Source organism: Pseudochaenichthys georgianus, chromosome 3 (assembly GCF_902827115.2).
Source record: "Pseudochaenichthys georgianus chromosome 3, fPseGeo1.2, whole genome shotgun sequence".
Taxonomy (NCBI): domain Eukaryota; kingdom Metazoa; phylum Chordata; class Actinopteri; order Perciformes; family Channichthyidae; genus Pseudochaenichthys; species Pseudochaenichthys georgianus.
The window spans coordinates 34474363-34491300 of record NC_047505.1 but is presented as its reverse complement, the minus strand read 5'-3'; the positions used below and the strand labels follow the sequence as shown (position 1 = coordinate 34491300).

The 16938-nt window shown below is 41.4% G+C and overlaps 1 protein-coding gene across 2 annotated transcripts in view; it reads right to left on the bottom strand.

The window, feature by feature from the left end:
- dagla (diacylglycerol lipase, alpha) overlaps positions 1-16938 on the bottom strand; it is a 50498-nt gene that overhangs the window by 8725 nt on the left and 24835 nt on the right. For both annotated transcript variants that reach the window (XM_034110761.2, XM_034110762.2), the window contains exons 2-18: positions 14967-15068; positions 14642-14853; positions 14428-14529; positions 14193-14331; positions 13948-14035; positions 10724-10858; positions 10559-10636; positions 9917-10041; positions 9424-9574; positions 7356-7439; positions 6461-6538; positions 6114-6194; positions 5841-5983; positions 2778-2846; positions 2620-2692; positions 2070-2278; positions 733-859 (exon numbers count right to left, since the gene is read on the bottom strand). In XM_034110761.2, coding sequence (XP_033966652.1) covers positions 733-859; positions 2070-2278; positions 2620-2692; positions 2778-2846; positions 5841-5983; positions 6114-6194; positions 6461-6538; positions 7356-7439; positions 9424-9574; positions 9917-10041; positions 10559-10636; positions 10724-10858; positions 13948-14035; positions 14193-14331; positions 14428-14529; positions 14642-14853; positions 14967-15061 — 1989 coding nt within the window. In that variant the 5' untranslated portion in view covers positions 15062-15068. The remainder of the gene's footprint in view (positions 1-732; positions 860-2069; positions 2279-2619; positions 2693-2777; positions 2847-5840; positions 5984-6113; positions 6195-6460; positions 6539-7355; positions 7440-9423; positions 9575-9916; positions 10042-10558; positions 10637-10723; positions 10859-13947; positions 14036-14192; positions 14332-14427; positions 14530-14641; positions 14854-14966; positions 15069-16938) is intronic.

Genomic DNA, 16938 nt, shown 5'->3' with positions numbered 1-16938 from the left:
GCTACTCAATCGGAAGCTATTGGTACCTGTTTATGTGGATAATTATGTAAATGATGCTGGATGATGTCCTTTTGTTGTTCTGTTTATGCTTTTATGTTTCATGTGGAACTACTTGAGCAGGTCTCCCTTGGAAAAGAGATCAATGATCTCAATGGGATTTTATCTGTATAAATAAAGGTTTGAAATGAAATTAAATGAAAATGAGATGGGTTGGTTTAAAAGCCAGGAAAGGATAACTGTATGTTCAAGCTTTCTGAAAGCATTCTAGTGAAGGTTTTACCAAACCTACAAAAAGGATCTATGTTGCATTTCTAAAATCAAAGTCCATTTTGGACTACCGGCTGAATGAATCCAAATACTGTGATTGTTAAATGTCTGTTTCTCACGCTGCTCTAGTCAAACTACAGCTTCAGGATGCACTTATCTTTGCTGTTGGTACACCATAAAGTGAACCTCATCAGCAAATATAATTGTACAATTTGTTTAAAAATAAATATATATGGGATTTAAGAAAGAAGTTATATTTCTGTTGCTTGCCTGTAGTTTAAGGGAGAAAATGTAATGGCGTATCCCCTTAATTAACATGTGTTAGCATACGCATAATTACATTTCACATTTATTTATCATCCAGCAACCCAGTGTGGAAAATCAGAACCAACATTATTTGTGTTAGTATACCACAATTTCAACTCCCCTGCCGAATCCATCTGCATGCACCCAGATAAAACAGACCTTGTTCAGCCCCTCCATCACCATGTGCGGCATGTGCTCGTTGAGCATGGCGGGTGATATGATGACCTCATCGAAGGCCTTGTTGTCTCCCCACAGAGCTGAGTATGTTGGCTCCTCCTGGCCACAGCTAAAGAGCGGAAAGAGAGAGTCTGTCAATCATGATGAAGTGAACACGCATGTAGATTTTGCAACAGTCTGCCTCAGTAACCATATGGGAGAAGCATAATCGAGGCTATGACACCAGTGAGTAGAACATTATGCGACAGTGAGCTCATCTTAGAAACAAGAACATACTCCAAAGATGGGGCTAAAAGCTCACTTGCTGCATATGGCCAACTAATAATTATTTCCCAAAACAGTAAAAAGGGGACAAATAATTGTTCAGTATCTTCATTGCAGTGTTCTTTTAAAAACCATCAGACATAAAAAAAAGGCCACAAGGACGGCATCTCGCTGGCATCGTGAGATTAATCTGATCAAACCAATTCTGCCTCGTGGTTTTGCATCATCTTGTAAAAGATGGTTAAAGATTTGAAGGCTATTTGCTTTTGTGTCTTCGTCAGATACATACAGCATCATTGCATTAGCAGTAAACTACTACAGGCCAGAGATCAGATTGTGGCATCTCGATGGACTCTATTTGAGGTAATTGGCTTTCAGTGTTGGTCAGCAATGCAACCATAAGTTACCTTTGATTGTGTTATAGTAGCCACCATCACTGAGTGTTATCAAACATGACAACTGAAATGATCTCTTTTAAAAAGTTATTACCATCCCTTACACTTTTTAAGATGGAGAATCCATCTGTTAATATCCATCAGCTCATAAGTATTCTGGCCCTGGATAAGAGACCGGCTGATGCAGCATGCTTGATACCTGTGTCTTACAGAATCAGCATCAAAATGTCTTCTAATCTAAAGAGTTATATTTCCCACATAGTACAGAACTAATAACACCACGTACAAATATGAAATGTAATGATAGGAAGATTAAATAAAACATCACAGCCCAGCAGAGAGCGCAGATAGAAAGCCAGGGGAGTGCTGCGTGACACACTCTAAGCCCACACTGTCCCCAGTATGCAGTGTACACCTTTTCCCACTGAGCTGCCAACTCTTTTATTTCATAGGTCTGAAAAATATATTTCAATTTGCTTTGTGTCCACACCTCAGATATAAAACCATTTGTGTGGTGTGGCCAACACATTATATTTTGGACAAAGACAATTTAAATGTCAATACCGCGCAACTGAATCTCATACAGGTAAAAACAGTAGCAACATTTGTATGTACATAATTAGTTTAAGCTACAGACAGCTTTCCAATCAGTTTCCTCACCATGCCTCTGGAGGATGGTTGTGCACCACATGGATGATCCTGCCGGGAGGGTAGAGGGGGGTGGAGGCTGAAAGGGCAATGCTGAGATCACTGGGGTGGAGCCACAGGCGACTGCTGGGAGGCGCTGCTGGCTGAGACTGAGGATCATCATCCTCCACTGGAAGCTCTGATTTCGGGATGCATTTGGTGCCTCCCGCAATGATCCTCCACTGAAGCAAAGAAAAACGGGTTATGCAACATAACATCTGAATCTAAATATATCTTCAGTACATTGGATGTGTTCCTGCAGCAGCCAGGGGTTAACTCAATGATGCTTTAATTACAGCAGAGATACTGAGACTGCAGTGTTGTGAGAGGCTGTGTGAAAGCCATGCAGAACTTGGAAACAACGTTATTATTCATTAGTATTTGAACTGTCGAGTTGTTTTCATTCAAATGTCCATAAAGCTGTCCCCAAATCTACTATTACCAAGTAGGGGTTACAAGTTAATACTACAACAGGCCTTTATATCCATTTTTCATCCTCTACAACAGGGTCAGAAGAAGTCACCTTAGGCTTGTTACTTTTCTGCAGGACTTCCAGAAGGTGGCGTCGGAAACCCTCCAGTTGTGACAGGCCCAGCCTATGAGAGAGCAGCAGCAGAATTGTTGTAAGCATGCAGCAAAGTGAAATTAAACACAGAATTCTGCACATAGTAGAAGAGATACCTTGGTACCAGGTCTTTTCCTAATACCACAGATGTGACGAACTCTTTTGAGTACTCCATGGCATCCTCACTGTGTAAATAAGAGAAAGAAACACTTTAATTATGTAAACAGGACATGTGGAGAGAGTAAAGCTGCCTTTACATGTACGATCACTTTCTATTTGCTCAGCACTATATAGGGCGTAAAACTGAGGTTAAGGCAGCCAGGCGGTTTTGTCTCCATGGTAGCATGTCCTATTTGCCTTGGTGGCTTCTGGCTGTCACACACAGCTGTTATCTCATTGGTGAGGTCAGCGGCAACTGAGGTCAGAGTTGAAATAATGTGACTCAAGGATGATGCTTCCACGTAGCCGGGCGGTGCCTCTCTCCCCGTAGGTAAACATTGGCACAGCCAGCGCATCATGTGAAGGCAGCTCTCTGCACACATTTCCAACTCGCACTAAAGAACATTTCTTTATAATAGTTTCTTCATAATATTATTTTCTGACCATATCCACACAAAGGCTCACTCCTGCAAGTGCATTTTAGTCTGGTTGATACAATACTGATAATGATGGACAGAAAATAAGCAGAAAAAAAAGGAAACCCTGCGCGCAGAATAATGTGTCACACCATTAACAGGTGCATTTCTAAAATAAGGCATCAAAGTGTGATCTCACAGACTGAAAAGGACACGATTGATTGGGCCTGAAAAACAGGTTTACGTGATACTGCTTTTAAAATAGGACAATTGAGAACAAATGTATAATTGATAAACACAAGAAGACCATAAAAATGATTGCTTGGAAATATATGGCTCTTGATCGATGCACATGAAAGACATAGCTGAGAACAAAACATGTCCACAGCCAGAAAGCACAATGTAACTGTGGTGAACAATAGCAGATGTTTGCCTTCATGGGTTAATAACTGATTATTATTTAAAGCTGTACCACTATAACTACACCTTCATTACGTGGTCACGAAGCATGAGTCATTTCCGTACTGTAATGTTGTGACCCCTTGTGTCCTGTATGAAAGCTGCTAGATTTGTTGGGTTGTATTCAATCTTTTATTGTGTCGGATGACTTGTAGCTTCTGATCAAAGTCTGAAACATTTACTTCTCTTAACTTTAATAAACCACCACAAGTGCACTACATTATTTAGTTATCTCTTGGTACAGACTCCTTTCCTGCACGTTTGCATAGCAAACACAGTTAAACACTGCAGCCAGCTGTATGGCAGGGTGTGAGAAAGCGCTCAAGTGTAGCCACACAAAATTAGGGATGGGTATCGTTTGAAATGTATCGATTCCAATTCCGGTTCTGCTTATCGATTCCGGTTCTTATTGATTCCCCGTTTCTATTCCAAAATTATAAAAGAAAGAGGTCAAACGTTTAGATAGCAAAAATATCTTTATTTTTTTAAGCTTTAACTGACATTTTTACAAATAAAAAATATACATGTAATACAAATGTATTGCACAATAGCTGTGCTTTATTTTAACTGAGCTATGCCTGTGGCAAGCTATTAACAGGCATTACACTGTGCCTTGTCTTTTTATGTTTTAGTGTAGTGGAGCATCACTTTAGAGCGTTTACCGCGATCCATCTTTGGTGTTATGAAGTGACTGCGCTCGTGAACTCTCTACGGGAGGGCGGGGGGAGCCTCGCTGCGGGGAAACTGTGGACCTCTGTCGCCGCAACTTACATGATGCCGTTTAAAAAAAATGAAGGGCGGTGCCGGCCGTCAGCATACCGAGCCGGCCGTCAACGGCCCGCTGACGACCGGCCGTTCTGTGATTCTCCAGAACACACATGGCCAGTCCTCCCTTACCCTGGCTGTATTCCACCAGGTCACCGCGGCGCAGCGGCGCGGACGGACCCGGTGGAATACAGGGTCTACCGCGTTTAGGAACCGTTACGCAGAACCGAAATTGTGTATTTTCTATAGGTATCCGGCATTTTCTTATCGGTTCTCAGTTTCGGTTCCCAACCCTACACAAAATGCTAATGAACTCGACAAAAAATAAACTATTCTGAAATTGCAAAGCACAGCTAGTGCGTACATGTCCAAAAACGTTTTTTGGTCTCTTGCAGGAAGACCTTTTGGTACTTTACAACTAGTAGACTAGTTTTACATAAACATACAATGCATTTTGCAAGCCAATTCTGTGTGACACTTCTAGTCAATAAACTCAGCGTTTTAAATGAGGTGATCAAATTAGGAAAAATGTATCTTTTAAAACTAAACAATATTGTATGTACAGAGGCACATACAATAATAGAGTTTCATTCCAGGGGACCTTTGTTGCAGGTGATAACCCCCACATGATCCCCCTTGTTCCCGGTCTGCCTTTATAGATTATCAAATAAAGCAAAAATTACAACAATAAAAAATCATAATCCCTTACACCATCGTGTTTAGGCTTCAGTGTAAACAAAGCAAGGGGCCATTTCTGATCATTTCGATTTCTATCGAGCAAAATAACTATTATAGGTGTGGTATCACTCTTTGGACTCTTTGCAGGCAGCTCTTCCCACCAATATCACTGACACTGGGGAGAAGAGGTGCCCTGCAAAAGAGCCCAAAGATATTAAAATACAATACCCGGCCCAGATACAGCCTGTTCACACTGCTGCCATCAGGAAGACGATACAGAAGGATCCGCTGTCTTACCACCAGAGTACAGGAAAACGTTTTTATTCAGGTTAAGACTCCTAAACTCATCCTTTACGCTATAACACAACATTTATATTTTCCTTGTTTTGCTTTTTTTTATTGAGCAAATGGGAACATAACTGCACAACCCTGTTGCACAATGTCAATGCATTATCCTTACATTCTGTGGTTGGACAGAAATGTATATTTGGACAGCTTTGGACCTAGGTTTCAGTAAACAAGTGGAGAGTGTATAACCTGTGATAGCAGACTGGTATGAAACATTATAAACATGGAATGTATGCATTCATTTGGCAAACAGGCTTTAAAAAGACTTCTTTCACAATGTAATCGAACAGAATGACCTGATTTTGTTTTGTATAGTCACTTGCACTTCCTACAAACACTCCGGGATGGGCTTACCTAAAAAGGCCACCAGGTGGAGAGTAAGAGTAGCAGTGCAGTGTGGGATACTGAGGTCTCAGCAGGAAGGAGAGGATAGCAGCAGTGCCTGCACCAAGAGAGTGCCCGACTATCACCAGCCCATAGTGCATGGTGCCCTTGTTCTGAGAGAGAAAGCCAGAGTCATTACACTCATAAAGCACAACAGTAGTGTTAACACATCCAGAGAACAGAGGCACAAAAGGTTAATTATTGAGCCGGCCATTCTTTATAGGGTATATTAGAGTTGTGTACCAAGTCTCTTCCAAAGGCTTGGGATAAGATCATTTCCTGCTCCAGTTTCTTCTTAATGTATTCTGCTGAGAAAACCATCCCCTGAGAGGGAAAAGAAAGAGAAAGGGATTAAGTGGAGGAGAGGATGGAAAAAGACACAATTGTGGACAAAAAGTCTCCTTCAAAATGTATTATTAAAAGAGCCATAACAAGCAGTTATTTTGATTAACAACTCAAATAACCTTTGGATTCTGGGATGATGTTACGTGTTGGAAGTGCACAGATTGAGAACAGAGATACTTAAAGAGGAAACATCTCATGGTTTAAAGTAATGTATTGTAGGTGATTTTAATACAGTAATCTCTGACCTTGTGGCCAAGCCAGGTCCCGTGCTGCTCCTCTACGGGCAAACGCTCAGAATCCCCCGTCAGATCCGTCAAGGCGTCCTGATACACACAATACAAAAGACGGCATGAAGCAGAGAACACAGGTGGAGGTACTAAAAAAAAGGGGAATATCGACAGAGAAAGCAAAAATCTTACAAAAGTGCACACATTAGACAAAAGACTTACAAACACCATTCATAATATTCAAACTGGATTATTTTTGGTTATACTTTAATAAGTGTACCTGAGCAGCTGTAGCAAGAGCTATAAGACCATGAAGCATGAGTTTATGCCTTTATGTCAGCCTTAATTTAAATCATTTTTGTCAAGTTCTTTTTTTGGCTACTGTGTTACTTAATGGGTGGAGGGCCATAGCACAAGTGTTTCTTATCTTGATATTATGCGTCAGGTGTGATTTTGTCTTGAGCTCTACAGATTAAGTTTTATATATTCAAAAGCACATTTCAAATGCTTCTCTAATCTTTGTATTCTACTGTATTTGTGTTTTCTACGCGTACAGCCGCTACCTGTTTTGAATGGTTGAGAGCAGATCATCAGAAATCAAGAGAAATAGTAGTAATTTTCCTCTTGAAAATATGTTTTGCCTTTTTTACAAGGCGGCCGTGAGTAATCTCTTTCCTGTAGGTTCAGTTCAGGAATTCTCAAACACTTGTGGTAAAAAGTATAGGACATTTTGTTCTACAAGTGGACAGTCACGTTTCTGCTTTTTTCGTAAAAGGTGTAGGAGTTTGAGAACGCTGCATTTAACTATGAGAATTCCACCTGCTCTGGAGGTGTTGCTGTTGTAAAGGGATCATTTTTGTAGATAGCTGAAGAGACATTATTGTAAAATCAAGAAAATAAAGCTTAAACTAACCTTTGGAGACAGGGTTCCTCTGATACTGATTACAACTTTCTTTTTCGCATGGTCCACTGCCACAAAAAACGGTGTTTCGTAAACCTGTAAGGAAGATGCAGAGCGGACAGTAAACTGTGGTGACAAAGTCAGAGGAACAGACCAATTATAGCTCGTTCCACTTTCATCCCAGCAAACAGAGTCCTTCCTAAAGCCCCTGTCACACTGTCCCGAAGTTGACAACCGATGGACACACGAATATGGAATTGTGAATTTCGCACGAAGATGGCCCCGAACCACACACGAAGGCAACATTTACATTACATTTAAGACATACAACTGCAATGAAAGTAACAAAAACAATTATGTTACAGTACTATGATACTGTACTGATATTTTCAGACTTTGTTCTTTACTTTCTCCGTCTTTATATGTAGAAGATATTACGTTTTCTCCGTCATGTTGTTGTTTCCATAGCAACAACAACTTCCTGTCTACTCGCCTTCAAAATAATATATTATATCCTTTTCAGTTTCACAGAACACAAATTGGGTTATTTACATAATATGTTTACATGATTTTGTTGTGCAATAAAACAACCAGATGGACACACGATAAAGGACATGTTCAAATTCGGCTCTGATCGTAGCAACATCGGGCCATTCGTGAGGGCATCTTAAGCCATCGTATGACCGCCGGTGGAGTTTCTCAGGCTCCGGCAGCAACTTCGTGAGCGGTGGCAATATCTTTGGCATGCCAAAAAATAGCCGAAGGACCTTGCGAAGGTTCATTTTCGTGTTGAATTCGTGTGTCAATTTTGCCCTTCGTAAGGCCATCGTGAGGGCATCTTGTTATCATCGGTGCCATCGGGCATTCGCCCCGATCAGAGTGAGGGCGAATGCACCGATGATAACACGAAGATGGCACGATTTGACAAGATGCCCTCACGAGTGCCTTACGAAGTTGCCGCTCACGAAGTTGCTGCCGGAGCCTGAGAAACTCCACCGGCGGTCATACGATGGCTTAGATGCCCTCACGAATGGCCCGATGTTGCTACGATCACAGCCAAATTTGAACATTTCCTTTATCGTGTGTCCATCGGGTGTCAATTTCGGTACAGTGTGACAGGGGCTTTTAAACATTTTGCAGCTGCCCCCGTCCACTGCAGTAAAGTGCTTTGCTCTCTGGCTGGTACTCCTGTTTGCTTCTCCAAACCAGGGGCCTAATATAACCCCACTTGATAAAAACTAAACTATCCCTTTAGAATGGGGATGCAGGAGCTTTACTAGATACAAATGTACCCAAAAGGTGGTCAAGGAAACAACTATGGGTCCCCAATTTATATATTAGTCGGTGTGGTATCATTCTTTAGGATATGCGCAGGCATCTGTTATTACCAATACTGCATGTCACTGATATTGGTGGGTAATACCTACTGTAACCCATTTACCAGGATTTCAGATAGAAAAGGTATATGAAAAATCATTTCATTGGATCATTTCAACATGGATCATAATTTGACAAATGAAATGTAACTCAGTATAACGTTATCTTGGCTTTGGACAATGCTGGTAAAAGACTGATATAAATGTTGAGGGCAGAAATGCAATCCTTAGGCCACCAAAGATGGCAGTCACCCCTCTTTGGCTGCACCTGAATAATCTGTCCCTGACAATCACAAACAGCCTCTGCAGAGTCCAACCCTGTCCGAGAACACACTTGACTTACTGCCGGGGGGGTGGACACAGGCTCCACATATCTCAGCAACTCAACTGGAGAGTAAAGTGGTTCCAAAACATTTTCAAATGATAGCCAAGACTACAGATTAAAGCTGTTGTATGCAGAGCTTTGTCTTTGTGTGCGGGAGAGCTTAACCATGGTGTATCATAACGTACCAAAACAGTGTATTTTGCAAAAAAAGTTGTATGCTTTGACATCAAAACAAAAACAAATTGGACAAATACAAAATTAAATACAAATCCTGACACTGTTCCGCAGACATTCCTGCACACAACACATCCTTTGGGTAATTTAGGAAGTAAAACCCAACATCTCAGACTACTCTTTAGTCAACTGCCAGATTACTCACAGCATCGTGGCAGGATGTGTAGACAATCTGAACCTGCTTGAGGTCTCTGTCCAGGAAGTGTCTCCGTATGGCCAGGACATTACAGCTGCAACAGTTGTCCTCCTCAACTGTCACAGCCTGAGTCATCCGCGAACTGGACACTGACATACAGCTGGGTATGAGAAGCAAAGATACGAAGCAAAACGGGAGAAAACATAAATACAAAAAGACAGATTTTTATGTAAAGCAGTATTTGTGACAAGAAAATTGTAGTAAACTGATGAGGTTACAGAGTCATGATCTAGTATCATAGTGCAGGCCATATGGATAAGAGAATGTGATTCATTAGACACCGCTCGTGTCAGTGAGCGAGTCCAACTAGAGTGGCATTGTCTCTGTTGATTATTACTTGGCAAGTGTTGACGCATGTGAGATTGGATCCGTTTTGAAGAGGCTCAAGGGACACAGAAGCCAAATAGATAAAAACTGTGCGGGTGAATGTTTGAGAGCTTACGGGCAGGAGCTGGCAAGGCGGCACAGCCCGCAGACAGGCTTCCTCATTAAGTACATGGGCCAACCATATGCAGCCAGGGCGAAGAGCATGTAGTAACACACATCCTTGTACATGTTCATCTCGACCTGCAAGAGGGAGAGACAGGCGGGCAGACGGACACACACATGAGAACGACATGAGGGATGACAGTAATATCATGGACATACTGAGATATTCAGACATAAATGCACAATAATTGCATATAAATATACAGTACTGCAGGAAAGCTAAGGTTTTTAAAGACAGTTAACTATCAAAACAACTTGTGCCATTAGTTGAGGAGTACAACTATTTTGTTTGTTTGGTGTGAAATGAACACAAATTAAGCTAATAGCTAAGACACATATCTAGTTTTCTTGTGAAAATTAGGGTCCTTTCTTGTGAAAACTTTGTTAGCTAGGGAGCCCTCTCTTTGTGCATTGTTTTGCAATCTTGTACATGTCTTTAAGCAGGTAAATTCCTTTACAAAAAAAAAAAAGACAGAAGAAAAATGTGTTTAAATGAATTGTGTATTTGTCTGAGGCAGTGTTTATTTGAAAACCTGAAGTTTAACAAGACTTCACACAAGTCAACCTTCACTTTCTCATTGTATTATTCACTCACCGAGTTCTTAAGGTCCAGGTATCGAGTATTACGAGTGACAGGCATTCCAGATAAGAAGGCTAAAATGTCATTGTTGCCCTTGCGAGGTAAAAAAAGGGTATGAAAGTTATTATTTTTACAAGCACAAAAATACAGATATTAATATAGTTGTATTGACAGCGATACCTGGTCCAGGATAGATGATCTCTTAGACCTCTGCCTCTGGCGGAGAAGAACTAGGCCAGCAATGATATCACTAGGCACAATGTCCAGGTCTCTGAAGAACTCTGCAAAAAGGCTGGCCACTTCTGAATACGCATCCTGGACATGAGAGCAGCAAACATCAGGAAAAGTTGGAAAAGCATAACAAAAAAAGAGAATTAAATTAAGCAGTTTCATTAAATAATGCAACCTTTGAATCAGTAATACTCAGGTTACAACTGTGAGGCCTGCAGAGCATTTTCTAATCCACAATCAAAATAAACAGTGTTTCGCAATGGGATTGTTTTTATTAAACTTTTAAACATAGCAGGATGTGTTAAAAAAATGAGCATGAAAAAAGACTGATGGAGCATGTTTAACAAAATAAGTTGCCCACGCATTACTGTCATTTCACAATAGCGCCCCCTGGGTAGAGTGAGTTAATTATCATAGTTCATGGATACGATACTTGTTGATAACTTTAGATACATACTGTACAGTGGGGCAAAAAAGTATTTAGTCAGCCACCAATTGTGCAAGTTCTCCCACTTAAAAAGATGAGGCCTGTAATTTTCATCCTAGGTACACTTCAACTATGAGAGACAGAATGGGGGGAAAGAATCCAGGAAATCACATTTTAGGATTTTTAATGAATTAATTGGTAAATTCCTCGGTAAAATAAGTATTTGGTCACCTGCAAATAAACAAGATTTCTGGCTTTCACAGACCTGTAACTTCTTCTTTAAGAGCCTCCTCTGTCCTCCACTCGATAACTGTATTAATGGCACCTGTTTGAACTCGTTATTAGTATAAAAGACACCTGTCCACACAGTCACACTCCAAACTCCACTATGGCCAAGACCAAAGAGCTGTCAAAGGACACCAGAAACAAAATTGTAGACCTGCACCAGGCTGGGAAGACTGAATCTGCAATAGGTAAGCAGCTTGGTGTGAAGAAATCAACTGTGGGAGCAATTATTAGAAAATGGAAGACATACAAGACCACTGATAATCTCTCTCGATCTGGGGCTCCACGCAAGATCTCACCCCATGGGGTCAAAATGATCACAAGAACGGTGAGCAAAAATCCCAGAACCACAAGGGGGGACCTAGTCAATGACCTGCAGAGAGCTGGGACCAAAGTAACAAAGGCTACCATCAGTAACACACTATGCCGCCAGGGACTCAAATTCTGCAGTGCCAGACGTGTCCCCCTGCTTAAGGCAGTACATGTCCAGGCCCGTCTGAAGTTTGCTAGAGAGCATTTAGATGATCCAGAAGAGGATTGGGAGAATGTCATATGGTCAGATGAAACCAAAATAGAACTTTTTGGTAAAAACTCAACTAGACGTGTTTGGAGGAGAAAGAATGCTGAGTTGCATCCAAAGAACACCATACCTACTGTGAAACATGGGGGTGGAAACATCATGCTTTGGGGCTGTTTTTCTGCAAAGGGACCAGGACGACTGATCCGTGTAAAGGAAAGAATGAATGGGGCCATGTATCGTGAGATTTTGAGTGACAACCTCCTTCCTTCAGCAAGGGCATTGAAGATTAAACGTGGCTGGGTCTTTCAGCATGACAATGATCCCAAACACACCGCCCGGGCAACGAAGGAGTGGCTTCGTAAGAAGCATTTCAAGGTCCTGGAGTGGCCTAGCCAGTCTCCAGATCTCAACCCCATAGAAAATCTTTGGAGGGAGTTGAAAGCCCCAAAACATCACTGCTCTAGAGGAGATCTGCATGGAAGAATGGGCCAAAATACCAGCAACAGTGTGTGAAAACCTTGTGAAGACTTACAGAAAACGTTTGACCTCTGTCATTGCCAACAAAGGGTATATAACAAAGTATTGAGATGAACTTTTGTTATTGACCAAATACTTATTGTCCACCATAATTTGCAAATAAATTCTTTAAAAATCAGACAATGTGATTTCCTGGATTTCTTTTTTCTCATTTTGTCTCTCATAGTTGAGGTATACCTAAGATGAAAATTACAGGCCTCTCATCTTTTTAAGTGGGAGAACTTGCACAATTGGTGGCTGACTAAATACTTTTTTTCCCCACTGTACATACTTGGACATATATATGTATGCATGTAATGTAAGGCAGTATGGCTTGTATAGCTAAGGGATATTTTGAATACTTCAAAGCACACTAACCTGAGGGTTTGTCTGGTCCAGTGGGTTTGTACCAGCTCACTGAGGTCAGCATGTCTTTAGACATTGAACTGCTGGCTAAAAGCTCATGGCATTCTTTCAGAGTTTTTTTACTTTCATGACTTTAAATCTGCAGTTCAGTCTCGAGCAGGGGTGTCAAACTCAAATACACAGTGGGCCAAAATTAAAAAAATCGGTACTAGTTGAGGGCCAGACTGGTTCAATGTTTCTTGCAAAACTTATTGAAATGAACTTATTGCACATATTAAACCTGGAACTAACAAAGCTTAAATTATTGCCTATAAAAACAACATTAAATAATCAGTTGCATTCATTTCTTATGGCTCTATCTGCACCTTTTCCGGAGTCATTTCTTATGATTACATTTTTACACAGGCCAACAACAGCTTCAAAAAAACGATTTCCCTGAAAGAAAAAAACAAACAAAACAAACGACCCTGTTGTCGCAAGAAAAAAAGAGTGCAGAAGGAAACATCCATTGAAACTCAGCTGCTCTGTGATGCTAGTTCAAGCCAGATACTTGGCATCTCATCTTGGGTGCAAGGTCATCAATGTTTGGGGTCAGGCTCTGAGCTGAGGAAATCCTCAGGATTGAGTGAAGGTGTGCGTGCAATATTATACCGGCGGGCCAGATCTAATAGTAATTACAAATTATCCTGCGGGCCAAAATTAAATCCACCAAGGGCCTGATTTGGCCCCCGGGATTTGAGTTTGACGCATGTGGTCTAGAAGATGGGTGTTAGTGGGCTTTATATGACTGCAGTTGTGCGCACTTACTTATTTTTAGTCAGCTAGTAAATTGATTTAGCCTGAAATGAAATATTTGACATTCATATTTTATAAGAAAAGCTTAATGTTGCCAGTGAGTAGCTAAGCAGTGATCGCCTTTATGCCACAATGTTCAATCATCCTGTCAGTGCTTATTTTAATGACTGGCCCACTGGACTTTATGCCTGACATATTTCTGGTTTTATTCCAGTCTGATTTACTTTACCGGCGGAGAGGAAGCGGGTAAGTGTTGTGACTCACTGATTGTGTATCCTGTGCTCTGGTGCAGCACATGAAGAACTTCAGTCTCCTGCTCCAGCTGCTCGCTTGGCCTTCCTCTAGCCTGTGTCTAATGAAGAGAAAAGGGCAAGGAGAGCTATCAAGACTTAGTGTGAGAAACAGGTAAGATGTGCACGCCTGGATGGATGCTGTGCTTTGGTTGAGTTTTGTGTAAAGACAAAATATGAGACAAAAAGAGAAACAGAGGAGTAAGCGCCTGTTAATACCTGAGTGTGTACGTGGTGAGGTTGCGCTGACGCCGACGGGTGGCTTTAAGTTTGACAAAAGTCCGACCCGTGGGATCAAAGGTGCACATGAGGGTAATGCAGACACTGAATATCACGAGCCAGTTGCATGCAACGATTCCTGCAAAAGAACACCAAACATCATTCACATTCAAGCATAACAAACCTCTTTTAACTTGCTTTACAAAGAAGCAAGTTTATTTCTTCATGCACTCACCCAGAGCTAAGTTTTTGGCAGTGACATCAGAGCAAGGTTGGTAATACTGGACAAGCCAAGCAATTCCCACCACAGCATATACGAACTCCACCAAGAGAATAGCTGGAGAGAAAGAGGGAGAGGGAATAATGATCAATATCTGCCCAATCAATATAAACAGTGTTTAGATCTTAATTTAGAACCACTAGTAATCTTCACAAGCAGTGTGTCTTACCTAGCCGTATATAGATGACGTACTGCACAGCTTCCCTGGGCTGTGTGTACAGAATGCTGCCTCTCATACTCAGCCACATGATGGCGCTCTCACAGATAAGGCAGCTGACCAGGATGCCCAGGTACCCTCGGCCATGGTCCACCAGCGTCACAGAACACGACTGCTCTGAGCCGTACGGGAGGCCGAACAGAACCACGGACAAAACCACCAACCTGAGTATGAAATCAAAGGGTAAGCACATAGATTTCCTTGTGCAGAAATCCACTGATTGTCAAAATACATGTGTACATAACTATATATATATACAATCAATACAGTGACTCACCAGATGCAGTGCAATAGAAAGAGGAAGAGGGCGGGCAGCACCAGGTCATCACTGCCGACTGACCAGCGCCGCCGAAACATTACCATGCCAGGCATCACTGCCCTGTGGGAAGAGGGACCACTTCAGGAACAATGGACATCATTTGCAACCTTGCTTCTTTGTCTAAAATCTCATTATGCCTCAAGTCTCTTTTTTCAGTTCACCACAGGTATTTTTGAAAAGGTTTAACCTAATGTCCTACATACTGCACATCGTTATCTTACATGATGAGCTTAAAAACAACTGAAAAGGGAAAAAGAGACAATACAATAAAGAATTTGAACAGGGACGTCTCAACATGTTAGATCTTTCTCCAACCTCAACATCATGAACAGAGCAGGGACTGAGGAAAGGGGCTGCAGCTGGGATTAGAACGCAAATGGATTCATACAGAGGATAAGAGTAAAAGATAAATGGGACACAGAAAAGATGAGACTAAGTGGGTGAAGGGATGCAGAGGAAATGCACCACTTAATGAACAAAAGAGAAGAAAACTAGCTTGGATGTATGATGGTACCACACTGATGGTGCGCACGGGAAAAAGCTTTTTTTACGTTACTCGGTCCACTCTTTTGAGTTGGAAAAGCATTGTGAGTTCCCTCAAGTGGCCTCTGGCCTAAACTGAAATGAACTGTAAGAGGTGGGGCGGAAATAGTAGTGAGAGAAGCAAACCCAGAGAAGCTGATGCAGCTTTTATGGTGCCCCGCTCCTGGCTGCAGATCTGCTCAAAGCTAAAAGGACAGGGTTTCAGTTCTGTCCAAAAAGTATGATGCCGTCTATTATGCCAAAGCACAACTTTGTTTTAAGATGTCTTGCTGGTCCCTATCCAGCACTCCTCTGCTTTTTAGTATTGTTACAGAATTTTTTTTCACATTTTTAGTTATTGAGAAACTGGCAGCCCCCTTCTTGTTTCACCCTTAAATACCACAGTCATCACAGTTATTAAAGTCGCACTGCTCACATTGTGCTTTCATGGAATAGCACACATGAGACCGTTTCATCACTCCTAAAAGTAAATGTAGCATTAAATAAAACATTCTGTTTGAAATTGCTAAAATCCCACAGCAAAGAACCAGCACAGCAGTGAACAGCATTTCCACAATGGGTGTAACTGCAGAGGCAATTTGGTGGGACCATAAAATCAGCAAAAAGCAGGAGTTGCCAAATGTGGTTTGCTTTAGATGGGGCACAAAGAAACGGTGCTGTGCGATTGTGGAATTAGATGAACTACTAAGATAAGACTTACAAAGAGAAGTACGGGCACAGCAACTTGGTTTGTGTTGCATCTCATTTCTTAATTTGGCATCCATTTGTGTGATATTTTTTTCCAAGTTTGTTCGCACTTCTGTTTTCTGACATTATGCATCTTGTTCCTGCTGCAAGTATTGCACCACACTATTGAAAATGAACTGGAATGTATATAGTAAGGTTTTACTGTTTGCATGCCAGATGGTGACAAGACGACATGCTTTTCATTCCTTTCCTGAGACAGAGTATCGCCAGTGAGTGACATGCTCTTTTAGAGGATGAGCAAAAATCCTGCTTAACAACAGTTGAATAAAAGCTGTCTGTCGGCAGAACAATAACCCAAGTGGTCCTTGTGCTTTCCGTTTCACAGTGTTTTATTATTATTATCCATGCCCTTATAATGATGATAAATGTCGCTTTCTGAAAGGACTTGCTTTTAAGAGCGATAACAAGTGGACTCATTGTCCTGCACCAACAGGATAAATGATTTTGAATGAGAAAGCATCTGCACTACCAATCACCATCACACCAAACGATTCCAACGCTCTATACCAAACCATGTTTTTCATGAATTCACTATAGCTGCCGAGCACAAAGTCATGACCTAAAGGGGGCTTTGTAGTTTTACAGTTCTTCTAAAATGACAAGGAAGGGCATCTTCCAACATTATGAAATAACATTCATA